Source organism: Eumetopias jubatus, unplaced genomic scaffold (assembly GCF_037043125.1).
Source record: "Eumetopias jubatus isolate StellerSeaLion01/CBP00866 unplaced genomic scaffold, mEumJub1_p1.0 scaffold_14, whole genome shotgun sequence".
NCBI lineage: Eukaryota > Metazoa > Chordata > Mammalia > Carnivora > Otariidae > Eumetopias > Eumetopias jubatus.
In genome coordinates, this window is record NW_028274820.1 from 27917455 (window position 1) to 27932881 (window position 15427).

General features: G+C 37.2%; 1 protein-coding gene across 7 annotated transcripts in view; it reads right to left on the bottom strand.

The window, feature by feature from the left end:
• The window catches only part of CACNA2D1 (calcium voltage-gated channel auxiliary subunit alpha2delta 1), a 474147-nt gene that overhangs the window by 72595 nt on the left and 386125 nt on the right, over positions 1–15427 (bottom strand). For all 7 annotated transcript variants that reach the window (XM_028118805.2, XM_028118819.2, XM_028118796.2 and 4 more), the window contains exons 11-12: positions 10746–10904; positions 5115–5219 (exon numbers count right to left, since the gene is read on the bottom strand). In XM_028118805.2, the coding sequence (XP_027974606.2) occupies positions 5115–5219; positions 10746–10904 (264 nt within the window). The remainder of the gene's footprint in view (positions 1–5114; positions 5220–10745; positions 10905–15427) is intronic.

The window sequence follows — 15427 nt, forward strand, 5'->3', positions numbered from 1 at the left end:
ATTCAAAGAGTAGTTTTCAGATTTTCCTTTGATAGCTCATCCAACTTTCTTTATGACTTTGTAATTGTGCTACTTTGAAAGCCACAAGTGAACTTTGTTTTTAAAGAATCGGTTTTAACAAAGTCATAATCATGTGCAGTATTTTTAAGAGTACTGAAAGTTTTTATTTTATTGAACCTATCAAATTTTATTTTTACACACTGGCCATTTGAAACATAAGGTAGCTAGTGAAATTCTGAATTGATAAATTTATTATGTAACAAATACTAATTTAGCAGGTAGGGGACTGCTCTGTCATACATGGTTCTAGATAATTTCACTGTAAACATCTCTGCTCCAAGCAATATCACTGCAAACATTTCACTGCCTAAGTAATGGCTTTAAGGCAATTTTGCTGTAAAAGATAAAATCGTGAAAAATAAAAGAGCATCATTCATTGAAAAAGATAATGAAACATGGATAATGAGTAACAAATTTTAAAAGACTTTATTTTGTGAAATACAAACTACTTGAATACATTCAAAACGTATGCTGTGGAGTCACAGCGGTACTGCAAAACTCACTGCTTTTATTTTGTGGGTTATACCTAAACACTGGTCTTTAAAGTCTTTCATTCATAGTGTTACATTTGTCTGGGATGTTTTGGCTGGTTGATTTGTCTCATTCTTCGGCACTGTACTTTTCTTTTTCTTTTTTTTTTTTGCTAAAATCTCTTCATCTTATGACAGAAGGATCAGTCTCTAAACACTAGGAAGCATATTTGTCACTAAGCTTTGTATTTTTTTTGTGTGTTGTGAAAGCGTTCTCCATAGTTATTTTTTTCTTTCCATACTGGTACATGTCCAACGACAGACATTGCAAAGTTCTGTAGGAAATGTGTACACACCATTATGAGGGCTAATATTTATGTCATACAGAAATGGGAGTACAGGGCGCCTGGGTGGCTCGGTCGTTAAGCGTCTGCCTTCGGCTCAGGTCATGATCCCCGGGTCCTGGGATCGAGTCCCACGTTGGGCTCCCTGCTCTGCGGGAAGCCTGCTTCTCCCTCTCCCACTCCCCCTGCTTGTGTTCCTGCTCTCACTATGTCTCTGTCAAATAAATAAACAAAATCTTTTAAATAAAAAAAAAAAAAAGGTCACAGAAATGGGAGTACAATCCGTCAATGCAGCATGCATCGATGGAGAAAAGAAATCAAACTATCAACCCGTTTAAGAAACCAAACTGTCAAACCGATCTGTCAATCAATTATTTTTTATCTTTTATGGCAAAGTTGCCTTATGGCTATTTAGTGATGAGGTGAAAATGCTTGCAATGAAAATGCTTGTGGCAAAGAAGTCTATGGCAAAAATACTAAACATTTTGTGTCATATACATCCTTGCATGACAAAGATAGTCAATTACCTTCTATATTAGTATCTGTGGGCAGCACATGTCTCACATGGTGTGGGACGGTGGGAGGTAGGGGATTCTGAATATGGAGAAGTTAGAAAGGGGTCCTCAAATTCATCCACAACCATTTGAAGTCATATTTGAAGATGGTGAAAAGAATTTCTCCTATGTATATGTATATGTGTGTATACACACACACACACACACACACACACACACGCTATCTTCAGTAGGTACATATATACCTACACACATGCCTTTAGCATAAACAATTAACTATGTAAATGGTGTCTTGACAAAATACAGATATGCTCAAACATGTAACTGACTTAAAAGTTGTCATCTGCTATTCTCTACTTTCACTGTTAGTGGATACAGAACATGCAAATACCAAGAGATAAAATTTTGGTTTAACAAAGTTTTCCCACATGAGGAAATGTGGTAAGGCACTGAGCAACAAAGTAGAGAGCATAAGAAATGTGGGACAGCAATGTTTCCATAAACAGAATTCCTGCTTGTTCAAATCAGAAATCTATGATCTGTATCTCTCTCTCTGTCTCTCCTCTTTCAACGATCTCCCTCAATTATCATTTCTCTATTTTGTGTCTATAAGCTTTTCCTGGATGTGTATCCCTTTACTAATTTATAATAATGAATCAGCTCTTCCATTCCTAAAAATATATATATGTGTGTGTGTATATACATCCATACCTGTGTGTGCATCTAAACAACTTCGCCTGGAGTTGATGGTCTTACTTTTCCCCCAGTATTTCTTAGCAAATTTGCAAAGATTTTAGGGGGAAAAAAAAAAAAAGGACTTTATCCAGATTTCTATTTCCTCACCCCTTATGTACCTCTCAACTACCTGTTGGCTTTTATTCATACAACTTTATATAATAAATCTTATGCCAAAGTAACACACATGGTCTCTTGTTCCTAGAGACACAATGAACAGAGAGAAGAGGATGCCCATTTAAAACAGATATAAATGTGTGTGGATGTATCTGTGGATGTAGGTAAGCATACACGTGTAAGTGTGCTTATCACAGAACTTGGCTACAGCCACTGAAATTAGAATCACAGAACCAATCAAGTACCTAATTCCAAGAACATTTTCATTTTTATGTTAGGTAAAAATAGCATTTACATTGCAGAAACTAAGCACTAATTCATTTCCAAAGTTGCTTTGGCATTAATAAAGGTATGTGGCCTTAAGAAAAGTGTGTGTCCATAGAGCATAGGAGTCACTATGTTAGCAAACAAACAGCAGGATGGTTGAATAAGACTAAATTCATCAGTTTTACAAAAGTGAATGTGATATGAATCATTTATTATGTGGTTCAGCGTGTCACAAAATGCTTTGTTTAAAAAGTTGAGTTCCTGTAAAAGGTGAAGGGGCTGAGAAGCAGTGTTTCAAGACATTAATATTTAGAATGGACATTTTTAGAATGTATACACAGAAAAATGACCTTAAACTAGCAAATTCTTCATTTATTCAATTAAACAATTTGTGACAATAGAGGGTAGAAAATAATTGCTTTCCTCATGACATAATTCCTTTTGTATTAAAAAAAAAAAAGGAAAAAAAAAACCCCTCATGATATGCCTCCAAGAGATGTTATTGTGTTAATCCTGGATGCAAATACAGTTTTGGAAGAAGAAATAAATTACGAGTTTAGATGAAAATCACCTCTCCTTTTATGCATTTATACTCTTTTATTCAAATTTGTTGGAATATATGGAGGGAAATCGGAGGGGGAGACAAACCATGAGAGACTATGGACTCTGAGAAACAAACTGAGGGTTCTAGAGGGGAGGGGGGTGGAGGGATGGGTTAGCCTGGTGATGGGTATTAAAGAGGGCACGTATTGAATGGAGCACTGGGTGTTATGCGCAAACAATGAATCATGAAACACTACATCAAAAACTAATGATGTAATGTATGGTGATTAACATAATAAAATAAAAAAAAACAATATATTATATACTCCTTAAAATCAAGATACACCTCGGGCACAAAATCTGATATCAAATGTAAAATTCATTGCTGTATTCCTTTAAGAAATTCTTCCTGGGATGCCTGGGTGGCTCAGTCAAGTTAAGGGTTTGCCTTTGGCTCAGGTCATGATCTCAGGGTCCTGGGATCGAGCCCGCATCGGGCTACCTGCTCTGCAGGAAGCCTGCTTCTCCCTCTCCCTCTCCCTCTGTGACCTCTCTGGCTCTCACTCTCTCTCAAATAAATAAATAAATAAAACCTTTAAAAAAATGCACTACTGGGCATGAATAAAGAAATTATTTGTCCACAAAAGTTGACTTTGTTTTGATGAAGGCATGTTTCAAAGTACGTAATTTGCTTATGTTTTCAATTCTTTAATCATATTCCAATCACATATAGGCTAAAAAGTACCTAAGTGTATTTCAAAGTGCTGCAAAATTTTCATCAATACTGTACCAAATTATTCACAATGTTGTGTCTGCAAAACTATCTAAATATATTAGTTCACCTTTTTCTTCTCTCCTTTCAATTCCTGAAATGCATAAAAAACAATCCACTAGTGCTCATGATGAGCCACACCTTTCTAAGTGTGAAAAGTCCAAATAAAAGCAAAGTGAATCGGCATTTTACTCAGAAGACACTTGTGGATAAGTATATAATTTCTGTTGGAATTTGTGAAACAAAAAATAGCTTATATCATTATTTTTTTAATGGATCCTTAACATTTAAAAAAACCAAGTTGAGAATCATTCTCTTATCAAATGCAAAGAGTCACTAAGAAAGATGAAATAAGCTGATGGTAGGATTGCTAGAGAAATAGTCACAGGTGATATTCTCCACCATATCAGCAGGTTTTGCTACATGGATGGACATTCAAATTAGTCAGGGCTCCCTACAATACTTTCCTCTGCAGTTAAATAATCACCGTAACAAATACATTCCAACCTCAAAATACTTATCTTCACATTCTTCATTGCATATTGAAACAGAACACTCTTTACATACCGTACGTTATGATAAAAGATTTTGTCTAAAATATTTTCTTCAAAGTGTACAACTGAATAAAGGAAGCCTCATTTAAAATGGTGTTGGGAGGCCTTGATCCCAGGACCCTGGGATCATGACCTGAGCCGAAGGCAGACACTTAACTGAGCCACCCAGGCGCCCCTATAATCTTTAATAATTAAATGATCATAAATTTATCCTAGAAAAGCTCAAACTGTTCCTATTTTTCCATTCTCTTCTGGTTATTCTCTTCCTATAATATTTTCTTATATAGAATCTATATATAAGAATCAAATAGGGGCGCCTGGGTGGCTCAGTCATTAAGCGCCTGTCTTCAGCTCAGGTCAGGATCCCAGGGTCCTGGGATCGAGCCCCGCGTCGGGCTCCCTGCTCGGCGGGAAGCCTGCTTCTCCCTCTCCCACTCCCCCTGCTTGTGTTCCTGCTTGTACTCTCTCTCTTTGTCAAATAAATATATAAAATCTTTAAAAAAAAATCAAATAGGATTCTATAGGTCCAAATTAATAAGTTAGACATAAGGTAGTTATGGATCACATAAAAATATTATATATTTAATTCTTTAATTTAGCCAATGGTTTATAATCCATGATCTGTATGACTTTATAATCAGCACACTAACATTCCTTCTTACTGCCCCTCCCTGACAGTCTCTTTAAAAACCATCTACATTGATATTAAGATTAAAATACTATAAACTTGCACTCACTTTTTTGTCTTTGTTGTATTTGGCAAATATTTCCTGGGCTCTCTCTTCTCCTCCATCCGTGAACAACATGATAATCTTATTGCAGTTGGCTCTAGAAACATTATACTGTAAAGAAAACAAAAACAAAATGCGTATCATTCACAATAAAAGGTAAGAAATATAAAACAATATGTAAAGAGCATGAACAGATTGCAGGTAGTGGGTGAAAGATCTGTTCAGTAGGTATATTCTAAAGAACCACTTCCGAGATCAGGCCAGGCCCATCCCTACCAGGGCCTCCTCCCATCCCCCAGACATCCATAGGTCTCACTTCCTTTGGGTCTTTGACCAAATGTCACCTATCAGTGAGGACTTTACTGAAAACTATGTTTTACATTGCCATCTCTCTCCCAGGTTGTATTTTGCTTCATAGCATTTTATATTCTTTTATGTACATAGTATCCACTTTTTTATTGCTGACTTCCCCTGATTGAATTTAAGTGCCATAAGGGCATGAACTTTTGTCTTTTTTGATCGTCGAGGGCTTAGCATATAATAATAACCTCTCAGTGGTTGATTAATAAATGGATTTTAAACTAATGGCTATTATGTCAATTTTATGCACCTATAATTTGTACCAGAAACAAATAAATAGTATGAATGAAAATTCTGCATACCCTTCCACATATATTTTTAATCCATTTACAAACACTTTTGCTCCCTTTCCTCCTTCTTCATCCTACTTTATTCACTTTACCTCTCCAAAATTATAAACTCCTAGTTGATCCCTAACACCCAATGCTCTTATATTTTTGTAAATGCTAATTCCAGACTATCCTGTTATCCTCTCTCAACCCGCCAAACATACTCTAATTCTGAAAGATTCAATTCCAATGGCAAATCCCCTTTAAACTTTAAGGTCTCCAAAGAGTCAGTCATAGGAGAACAATGGATTAGCAACAAAGGGCCACTAAAATGAACAATTACTTTAGAAAGCTGGACTTCTTTGAGGTCTGAAATTACAATCTCAAGCTTCTACTGTTATGAAATGTGTTTGCAAAAGTGTTGAGAATAAAAGATTACACTACTTTATGAATGCTCAGCTTCTTTGAAAATGTCAAACCTCCAGCTGAGTACTGTTCAATGGAGGTATACTGCAAGCCAAATTTGTAAGTTTAACTTTCTAATGGCCACAGTAATGGAAGTATGAAGAAATCTCTGAAATTAATTCTACTAGCATATTTTACTTAACCCAGTCATCCAAAATATTATCAATTCAACATGAAATCCATATAGAAATTACTGAGATAGTATACATTTTTTCTTTCAGCATAGCTCTTCAAATCCTCGTGTTTATTTTATATTTACAACACATTTCAATTCAGACCAGGCACATTTCAAGTCTCAACAGACACATGGAATTGTGGTTACCATACTGGACAGTACCAGCCCTGGCCTTTAAATGATTACTGTTTTTGAAAAAAAAATCATTAATTCTTGGGTAGTGGTTAGGCTTCTGGAAAGTCTATACTCGATCTCACTTTTCAAAGAAGATAAATCCCATTTCCCACTGTAAAAGTTAAGCAAGACAATATTATGCTCTATTGATGAAAAAATCCTGTTTCATATAATCTCACCCCATTGATCAGGCCATCAGAACATGGCAGTTAAAGCTTTGAACAAAGTATTGTGAAAATGCAAGTACTGACTAATACAATTGTCACATTCAAATGTAGTTCTTATCTGAAAGCCATATGAAAATTTGACAAGTTACATATTTTATCATCAAAATGCTTTTGTGAAAGGCACTGAAATCCTTAACTAAAATTAATTTCTTTGATGATTTCTTTTTATCTGTCTCTTTAAGATGGGCAAAATATATGTACCTAAAGGACTGTTACATAAAAGTGATTAGGTAAAGATTTTACGTAAGGACTTGGTTTCATTTTTGGAAGTAGTGGGGGCATTTTTATTAATGAATACAAGTACCAGCGCAAGTAAACACACTGGGTCTTGCTGATCATTTGTGTAATTAAAATAATAATGTTTCCCAAGAGAGAGATATTAGGACATACACAAAAGGGGGAATGACAAAATGTTTTGTTTTCAACATGATTTTTCCCAGGAGTAGCCTCCTTAGTAGATGTGTGGTAGAGCAAAGTCAGCAACTAGTCAGAGGATTAGCAATTATCTAAAGAATCACACAATCATAACATTTATATGTTACTGGTTTGTAACAAATTAAGTAAAGGAAAGAACTTGACTATTTCAATAAAACGACAATTAGTAGAGTTGGTAATTTACTTTAATATGTTATTTCATAACAAATTACGGTATGTCTATCCCTGTATATCCTGTGTTTCCTTGTATCACTGTGTGGCCAGTACACAGCATAGCATCTATCATATTATGTACTTAATAAAAAATTTTTTGGGGTGCCTGGGTAGCTCAGTCAGTTAAGCATCTGCCTTTGGCTCAGGTCATGATCTCAGGGTCCTGGGATCGAGCCCCGCATCTGGCTCCCCACTCAGTGAGGAGTCTGCTTCTCTCTCTCTGCCCCTCCCCTCACTCATGCTCTCTCTCTAATAAAATCTTAAAAAAAAATTTTCTTTGAACAATGCATCTCCATATATTTGTAATATTTTATGAAATTCTACCTGAGGACTAATTCAAATCTCAGTTTATGGTGTACTGTGGGATAAATGATACATTTAATTCTATTTGATATTTGCTTCAGGGATCTTAATGATAAACCTTACAAGGACAAACTACTAAAAACTAAAGAATGATACTGTGTGATAAGACTGGAAGTATTTGAAATAGGTAACAAAATCTGCTTCAACTTTGAATAAGGCAAGTAATGACATCTGGGAAAATTATTTTATTATTTTTTTAAAGATTTTTTTTTATTCATTCATTCATTCATTTGAGAGAGAGAGAGCACAAGCAGGGGAAGGAGCAGAGGGAGAGGGACAAGCAGACTCCGCGCTGAGCGCACTGCCTGACATGGGGCTCGATCCCATGACTCAGAATCGTGAGTAAGCTGCTTAACCTATTGAGCCACCCCGGTGCCCTTGGGGTAATTATTTTAAAATGAAGAACTGCAATACATAAGGGATATGTGGAAAGCAGAACATAGGACTTATTTCAGGAATAACTGAGGTCATATTAAATATCATTTACAATTGTGATAGCAGTAGTACGAGAGGCCAAGAGGAGTTAAATCATATTTAATCAGCAACTAGTAGTGAATCTGGGAGTTAATGTGGCCTCTCTAATGAGACAGCCTTGGAAATAGTACACGAGGCTTGAGACCCCTTATCATTTCACAACTGAATCCTGAATACAAGGGCATGAAGTGACGCAAATTAACAATACCAAGAAGAGTAATTACAATGACACAATCTAGAAAAACCTGATTGACTTAAAAGAAAAAGAACTTCTATGAAAAAACCCACAAACTTCTATTTCTTTACTGGAGAAAGAATCCATTTCCATCTAATCGTTCATTACATCTGATTCTCAAAGTTCTGAGTTTTCATCGTTCTATTAACCAACATACATCTTTTAATAAACATATCCATTTAACCAAAGAGAATTCCCCTGGAAACCGCAAAGCTGAAGTACTTTGCTTTCCTGTCTCCTTACTTGCTTATTTAACGTTACCTAATAAATACCAGCACCTCAAACTCCACATAGCAGAAACAGAGCTATTTCTACCCTCACAGTCCCTCTCTCTAGATTCCTGTGTCACCAGCCACCAACTGTTCGAGTCCAGAGAACCATCCAGTTAGTTACCATGTCATTCTCCTTAACGTTTCTTACTCCAAGACCAGGACTTCTACAACAGCTTAACTTAGAACACTCGTTAGACCATGTCATTCTCATATTATCAACTTTTCATTTGCTCCTAAACACCTCATTAACTGATACCTCATGGCCTTTTTATTTCCCTCGCAGCTCCTGTATTGCTATGTCCCAGTCATGCTGAAGCACCGGCCATTTTCTCAATGTGCCACAATGTCTTCTACGTCTGTGCCTTTGTCCATGTTGTTCTTTTTATCTGACATGATTTTCCCTCTCTCATCTACCTGCCTAAATTCTACTCATTCTTCAAAATCCTGTTTTCAAGGAAATGCCCACTCTCCCAACCTCCTTTGGGTAAGTTGAACCCCTCTTTGGTGCCACTCAAGTAAACAGACTCCAAATGCCCTATAACAGCACTAACGTACTGTACTAGGAATAATAATTAACCATATCATGCTGGACATTGTTGAAATCGGACAGTCTTGTTTACCTCTGCTATTCTAGTGCTGGTAACATGGCAGGAAATTGTGAGGCACACAATAAATATTGGCTGAATCAATGATTCAGACAACCTGAAAACTGTTTAGAAGCTTTACTTAGGGAACAACAAAGTAGGATTTGCAGATAAGACCACATGTAAGGGCTTCTTTAGTGACTCAGCAAATATGGTATGAATTATGAGCTGACTCTCTAGCAGACATGTGCTAGTTGTTAATTATGGTCATAATGGTCATGACTCCAATACCAAGCCAACAACCCACACTCACATGAGGTTTGCTATGTGTCAGGTTCTGTGGACAATCCTATCTACAACCCTCTGAGGTATGTGCCATGGTGTAAGGGAGGAAGTCAAAGTAGAGAAAGGTTAGGTCTGCACTCTCAACCACCATGATAATATTGCTTTGTGAGAGGTAAAAAAACTGAATGAGGGGTGCCTGGGTGGCTCAGTTGTTAAGTGTCTGCCTTCAGCTCAGGTCATGATCCCAGGGTCCTGGGATCCAGTCCCGCATCAGGCTCCCTGCTCAGCGGGAAGCCTGCTTCTCCCTCTCCCACTCCCCCTGCTGTGTTCCCTCTCTTGCTCTCTCTCTGTCAAATAAATAAAAAAAATCTTTAAACAAACAAACAAAACAAAACCTGAATGATAACTCCTGCACTTGAACAGTTCAAAATGAAACAGATGACATAGCCATTTGAGAACACTAGTCTGGAGTGTGAGATATACGCTGTAATATGGGGCAGACAGTAGGCGTGCTGGAGTGTGAGAGTCTAAATGGAACATCGGTGGGTGATTTGTTGGGAGGGGGATCTTCACTGAGGAAGGAATCCCTGCTCTGGCATTTTATGTTCTCCTCACCTTCATGTCTGTCATCTGGACCTTCCTATACATTAAGAAATAATTTCAAGAACAAAGTAGATGTTTAAAACTAAAATATTTCCACCAGCCATTGGATAATTGAAAATGCCAGTCTCCAGATAAATACAGTAGTGATCGAGAAAACAAAAAGGAAATGATATTCTACATATGCCAACTAAGTTGGAAGGGTTTATACAAAATTAAATAATTATCTTACAAATGTGCTTCTTAAACAGAGTTTTAAAAGATGATGGAAGAAAAGATTTAAAAGAAAAAAGAATGTCTACATTTTGTATGTCTTTGAATTTTGGATTTAAAAATAAAAGTAGTTCAAAGATTTCTATTGCCTGGACACATCTGCTTTTAAATTAAATGAAAAACAGCACTGTTATGTAACTCATAGTGACTGATGGTGGTAAGTACCAGCATACTGAAATTCATATGCTGTGATTCAGTAATAAAAGAGAAAAGGGGGTGGTATGGATACTTACATTAAGCAGCTGTTCAAAAGCAAAACTAAAGCCTTTCTTATAGTCAGTGATTCCTTTTGCTGTGATATTATTCACTGCATCTTTCAGCACTTTCTTATTTCTCACATTGGCTTGGACAAGGTGCTGAAAACAGCTCACATCCTGGGCATTGCTGTTAAACTGTGAAAGATAAAACGTAAATGTATAAATGAACACGAAAATCAATCATATCATTTTATTTGACTGTGTGGTTTATATGTCCCAGTCCTGTTGCACTGCTTTCTCTTTCATAAAGTGAGTAAATTGGTAACAAAAGTACACTAAGGCTCAAACAGCAATTTTCATCTGAGCCCCCAACTCCTAGTGTAACCCTGAGCCTGTCACTCACCTTCCTGAAGCTTAGTTTCTCTGATCATAAATTTAGGACTTGAATTACATAAGGTCCCTTTCAGCTCTCAAATTTTCAGAGCCTTTAGAGAGAGGGAAAAAAAAAGCCAACAAACAATGAAATGTATTCAGAATCCAGAAATGATATGGTGACACCTGGGAAGGTTCAAGGACAAACTAACCACTTGTTTACCTCTCGCAAGGAAAAGCTAGGTGGAAAGGCAGTAAAGTCAATGACAGGAACAGAGTTTTAGTAATCTTGAAATGTGATGGTACAATCTTTCTACCAGGGATAACCCAGGAAAGTAATGTGAAAGAATCAGGAACAACAGGTGGCCTTTTAGAACTGCTTGCTGGAGAGCTTATATACAGATGGCACGATGGAGGGAATGATGGAGGCAAGGCCAAGGGCAAGCAGATCCTTGCTGTAAGTGATGAAGCCCTGAACAACTAGAAAGCTGCAGGACAGAACATCGACCTCTGATGCCTGCCCCAACATGAAAATTTAAGAATTATCACCCAAGTAATATCACCCATCCTATCAAAAGTATTCACATAGTTCATTGGGTATTTCCAAAAAAGCTAAGAACACTGAGTTCTGCAGTGAGATCCGGGACACTGAGGCAAGTGGAAACATCCCATCATTTATTAACTCTGCTATTTTTATGAGCCCCTGAGGCTCTTGGGGCCGAGTATCACATCTGCAAAATGAGGATAATAATAAAACCATGCCTGCTAGAAGGTAGGAGGCTGGCCAGATGAAATGGTGGAGACTTTCTCAAAAACACATAATTAAACAATTTTAATAGGTGGATCACAAACCAAAATATAAATTTTATAACTGGTCACATATTCTTATAAATATAACAATCATTCCTTTTTTCTCTGAAAATCAATGAAGCTTAGTTATAAGGTGCACTACATGTTTCATCAATTCAATAAGCAAATATTTACTATCAGCCTGTCATAGGTCAAGAATTGTGGCAGATGATAGTTTTGTATCTTCAGGCATTAATTATGCACAAACGTATACATACGTATGTATGTAAGTCCCTATCTGGTGCCTACTATATGTTGCATTTACTCTACAAATATTAACGATTTCCTCTTTACAAATGCCTTACAAGATACATATTATTACTATTCACTAAGAAACGTAGGTGCTGGGGGGTTAGAGAACTTGCCCGTAGTTACAAGTACATAAGACATAGAGTCAGGATCAGATTAGCACTGTGACATAGGAGTCTGGGATTTTAACTATTCTTGCAGAGCCTCCTAACTAACATATCACAATACATTACGATTAGTTCTATAAAGCAATAGAGAAAACAGCTCACATCCTGGGCATTGCTGTTAAACTGTGAAAGATAAAACGTAAATGTATAAATGAACACAAAAATCAATCATATCATTTTATTTGACTGTGTGGTTTATATGTCCCAGTGCTGTTGCACTGCTTTCTCTTTCATAAAGTGAGTAAATTGGTAACAAAAGTGCACTAAGGCTCAAACAGCAATTTTCATCTGAGCCCCCAACTCCTAGTGTAACCCTGAGCCTATCACTCACCTTCCTGAAGCTTAGTTTCTCTGATCATCAATTTAGGCAAATTTCCTAGGAGACAATATCACAAGTGGGTTCCATTTTGGACTGTGAGTAGTCAGGGGAAAATTCGCATGAGAAATGGCATTTCCTGTGATTCCAGAGAAATGTTTCATTGAAGACTATGGAGGAAGAACATTCCAGACAAACAGAACAACAAAAGGGAAGCTGTTTAGGGATGTATAAAGAAGAAGAGTTCGGCTCAGTCATACATGAGTGAGGAAAATGACATAAAATGTGTTCAGGGAGGGAGGCGGGGCTAGATCATGCATGGTCTAACAGAAATGCTGAAGAACTGCACTTTGAATTTCTGTCAAATGGCAAGTCACAGAAAGATTTTAAGCCACATACAAAATAATTTAATGTAAAAATTTAAGAGAGCATGCAAGCTGCTATTTGGGAAATGGATTTAAGGTGAGCAAAATTCAAAAGGGAGAAAATAATTTGAAGGCTATTACAATAATCTAGCTCAACATAATAAGTGGCTTTGGTATTTGTGAAGATTGTCAGACAAGGAGGGGTTGTACATCGATTGGGAGGAAGAATCCACAATGTATGGTGGTGGACCGGGGATGTTGCTGAGTAAGAGCCTGTTATTAGGAATGCCCTGCAGGTGTCTGACATAGGCATTAGGATGGCCTGAGGACTAGAGGAGTGATGGACTCATGGGTACTTGAGGAAGAGGCAAGAGAAGTACAGAGTTCAATGAGGCTGAGTTTTCAATATAAGTGAGACATGCAAATGGTGAAGTCAGGCAATCGTAACATTGAAAGCATGAGGCTGGGGGCGCCTGGGTGGCTCAGTTGATTAAGCATCTGCCTCCAACTCAGGCCATGATCCCGGGGTCCTGGGATCAAGCCCCACACTGGGCTCTCTCTGCTCAGTGGGGAGTCTGCTTCTCCCTCTCCCGCTCCCCCTGCTTATGCTCTTTCTCTCTCTCTCAAATAAATAAATGAAATTTTTAAAGCATGAGGCTCAAAAGAAGTCTTGGCTAAAGATTAAAAATAAAATAGGTTTCAGAATAGAAATTTGGTGTAAAACCATATAAATAAAAGGAAACTAGTCAAAGGAGTCCCTAAGAAAATTAGGTAGAAATAAGTTCCCATGGAGGCAGGAAGGAAATCAGGAGACTGGGCTGTTTGGAATGATGAGAGAGGAAAAAAAAAAGTCTCAGGGAGAAAGATAGTGCAGTTCAGAGACACAGATGCAAAATTCAAAGTGCCCATGGGAGTCATCCATGTTACATGGTCAGTGTCAGGGAGGGGCGGGGCCCACTGGAATGCCTGGAAGCACATGGGAAGTGGCAGCCAGTGCAGAGGCACGTCCTCAAAGCACCTTGGCTGGAAACAAAGAAGAAAAAGAGGGGGGCGGGGTGCCTGTAAGGGTGAGCCTGGGGTCAAGGAGAAAGGCTGCCTTAAAGTGCAGGGTCACTAGAGCAAGAGAGGACTGATATTGAAGAGTGGAGGAAGGAAAAGATGCAGGAAAGAGAAAAGCGGTGAAATATAAAGTTCTTGTGAAGGTTTGGAGAGAGTGGAGATAAAACAAGAAGGAAAATATCCTGCACAGATAATTTGAGTTCTTTCTCGTTTTTACTTTGAACACGACTTTCAGGTACATTATATACAGGAGTAAAAAGCTCCAATATGTTTCTTTGCTGTTTTCCATAAATTCAAAGGTTGGAAACGTGGTATCTTCAGTTCTAAATTCCACTGCCTCTTTTATCCCATTCCTTGATAATCTGACACAATCTTATTCTGCACATTCCATTTTGAAAACAAAAGAACGTGAGCATTCCCATGTTAGAAAGTTAAAAAAAAAAAAAAGTTTGCCAATGAATCAACAGTAGAATGTCTGACCTTCGAGAATTATTAAAAATGGTTACAGGAAATGTTATTAACTGATTTAGTTAAACCATGACTCATGATAAAATTACAAGTTTGCAGAAAATGAGCACTAAATAATGTATTGCCCTGAGTCTTTCGGTTGGCCTTGACCTGCTTTTAACACAGAAAAATGAAGCATCTCATTAAGCCACTTTAACACAAACTGATTAAATGTAAATCGAATTCATTAAATACAAATTCAGGGGTGTATAACAGAAATACTATGATTATACTCATAATAAAACTCATAAATAATGCAGGGGAAGGAATAGCCTACAAAGTGTAAGTCCCCATAGCAAATCTTATTCTCCTAGGAAAGGGATGAGAAATTTTAAAAGTTCGAAATTCGGTAAGGGTGTATTTCACAGACATCTTATACTCATCTGCTTTTAGAACAGACAAAAAGAACAGGTTTATTTTCACAAGCTGCAGTTGCAGTCTTTGGTAACAAGTGCCTAAATTTTAATTTATAAACCACATATTTAATACATAAATCACTTATGTATTAAAAACCTTAGGGCAAAAGCTTAATAATATTACAAAGCTTGGAAATAGTATATTGTGAGTGAAAATAGATTTAAGGAGCCCTGCTTTTGTCACCAATTAAGAAAATGCTTTTTTTAAATGTATATTTTTAACTAACCCAGGAGTCAGAAATCCAAACTAATACCACACTGATTCCTTTCCCAATCCCAGAAAATTCAACCAAGTAGGCCTCTTATAAGAACTGTTGAGAAAATCTCTGCTAGCATGCTGAGACAGAAAGATGTGTGGGTTAAGGTGAGCATCTGGGGTATAAATCACGTGGAACTTTGTATTCCTACTCGAGCAGAT